Source organism: Cyprinodon variegatus, unplaced genomic scaffold, assembly GCF_000732505.1.
Source record: "Cyprinodon variegatus isolate N-32 unplaced genomic scaffold, C_variegatus-1.0 Scaffold994, whole genome shotgun sequence".
In the NCBI taxonomy this organism is placed as follows: domain Eukaryota; kingdom Metazoa; phylum Chordata; class Actinopteri; order Cyprinodontiformes; family Cyprinodontidae; genus Cyprinodon; species Cyprinodon variegatus.
This window is the reverse complement of record NW_015151447.1, coordinates 181,464-182,556: the sequence shown is the minus strand read 5'-3', so window position 1 is coordinate 182,556 and position 1,093 is coordinate 181,464. Positions and strand designations below refer to the sequence as shown.

General features: G+C 39.3%; 1 protein-coding gene across 1 annotated transcript in view; it reads left to right on the top strand.

Moving 5' to 3' along the window:
- Nucleotides 1-264: 264 nt before the first annotated feature.
- LOC107100630 (guanine nucleotide exchange factor for Rab-3A-like) overlaps nt 265-1,093 on the top strand; it is a 7,848-nt gene continuing 7,019 nt past the window's right edge. Inside the window, exon 1 of the mRNA XM_015399202.1 lies at nt 265-301. Within this exon, the coding sequence (XP_015254688.1) occupies nt 265-301 (37 nt within the window). The remainder of the gene's footprint in view (nt 302-1,093) is intronic.

The window sequence follows — 1,093 nt, the reverse complement described above, 5'->3', positions numbered from 1 at the left end:
TTCATCATTCAGGGAGAATTCCTGCTGAATGAGCTGCGGAACTGAATCTGCTTTGATGTAAAATCTATTTTATTAAGTCAAATTGTTGTTAAATAGTAATTTTATTTAATGCTGCCTAAATTAAACAGATGAAATCCACCATAAAGTCTTTGCTTAAAGTAAACCGTTCAAAGCTTTACAATTTAATGATCAGAACCGCTGCACTCACCTGTGAAATGACCAAAGCAACCTGGCCATTCTACACGCTGTTGCTCTGGATGTGGGATGGCAGTGACCAGTGTAAGAAATGGGAAAGGAGAAAGTGAGCAAGGTTCTCCCACGCCTCCGGTCACTTGATGTGTTAATCTGTCTAAGCAACAAAGCAGCATTGTGAGGCCAGATCCAGTTAATCTGAGCAAATCTGAGCACCGCAGAGCTGCCACAAATAGATCTGAATGTTAGCTGCAAAGATTTGACTCTAAAGACCAAAACTTGCTAGTGCTTTGATTGTTATAGACCCTGGAGTCAACTATTTTCTCCAGTTAAATAAACAGAGATCGATGGATTTCACTCAGTCTGCACTTTAATTGTATCTTTGCAAAGACAGAACAGTTTATCAAACGGCCCTTATTGCATCGTAATCAGCCCTGTTCTGCCTGGGGAGCGTTCGCTTCCCCTTACTTACAATAATGGAAAGTAGTCAGAGTCAAAACAAATTACAGACACTTTGGTTAAACTGTAACATGTTATGAATAAACCTGAGAAAGAATCTGGTTGGTTATGTGAAGAAGGGACGGGCGGGTTTAGGAAATTTGTGGCCCCTGGTAAAGACAGGCATGGGGCCCTATGAACTGGGAAGAAAACACATAAAACCTACCTACTCAACTTAAGAGTGAATACACTTAATTTAAGAAATTTTTATTTATTTCTAGATAATTTTTCCAGTGTGGTAAGTGAAAATGAGGACGAGCACAAAGGATGGCCTTACAGAAACATATCACAAGAATGATTGACAGTTAGGAGGACCACTTATTGAGATGATCCACCCGGAAAAACAATACCATCCTAAAACTGCCCCATTCTACAGATAGATAAATGTTAATAGAATAGACAT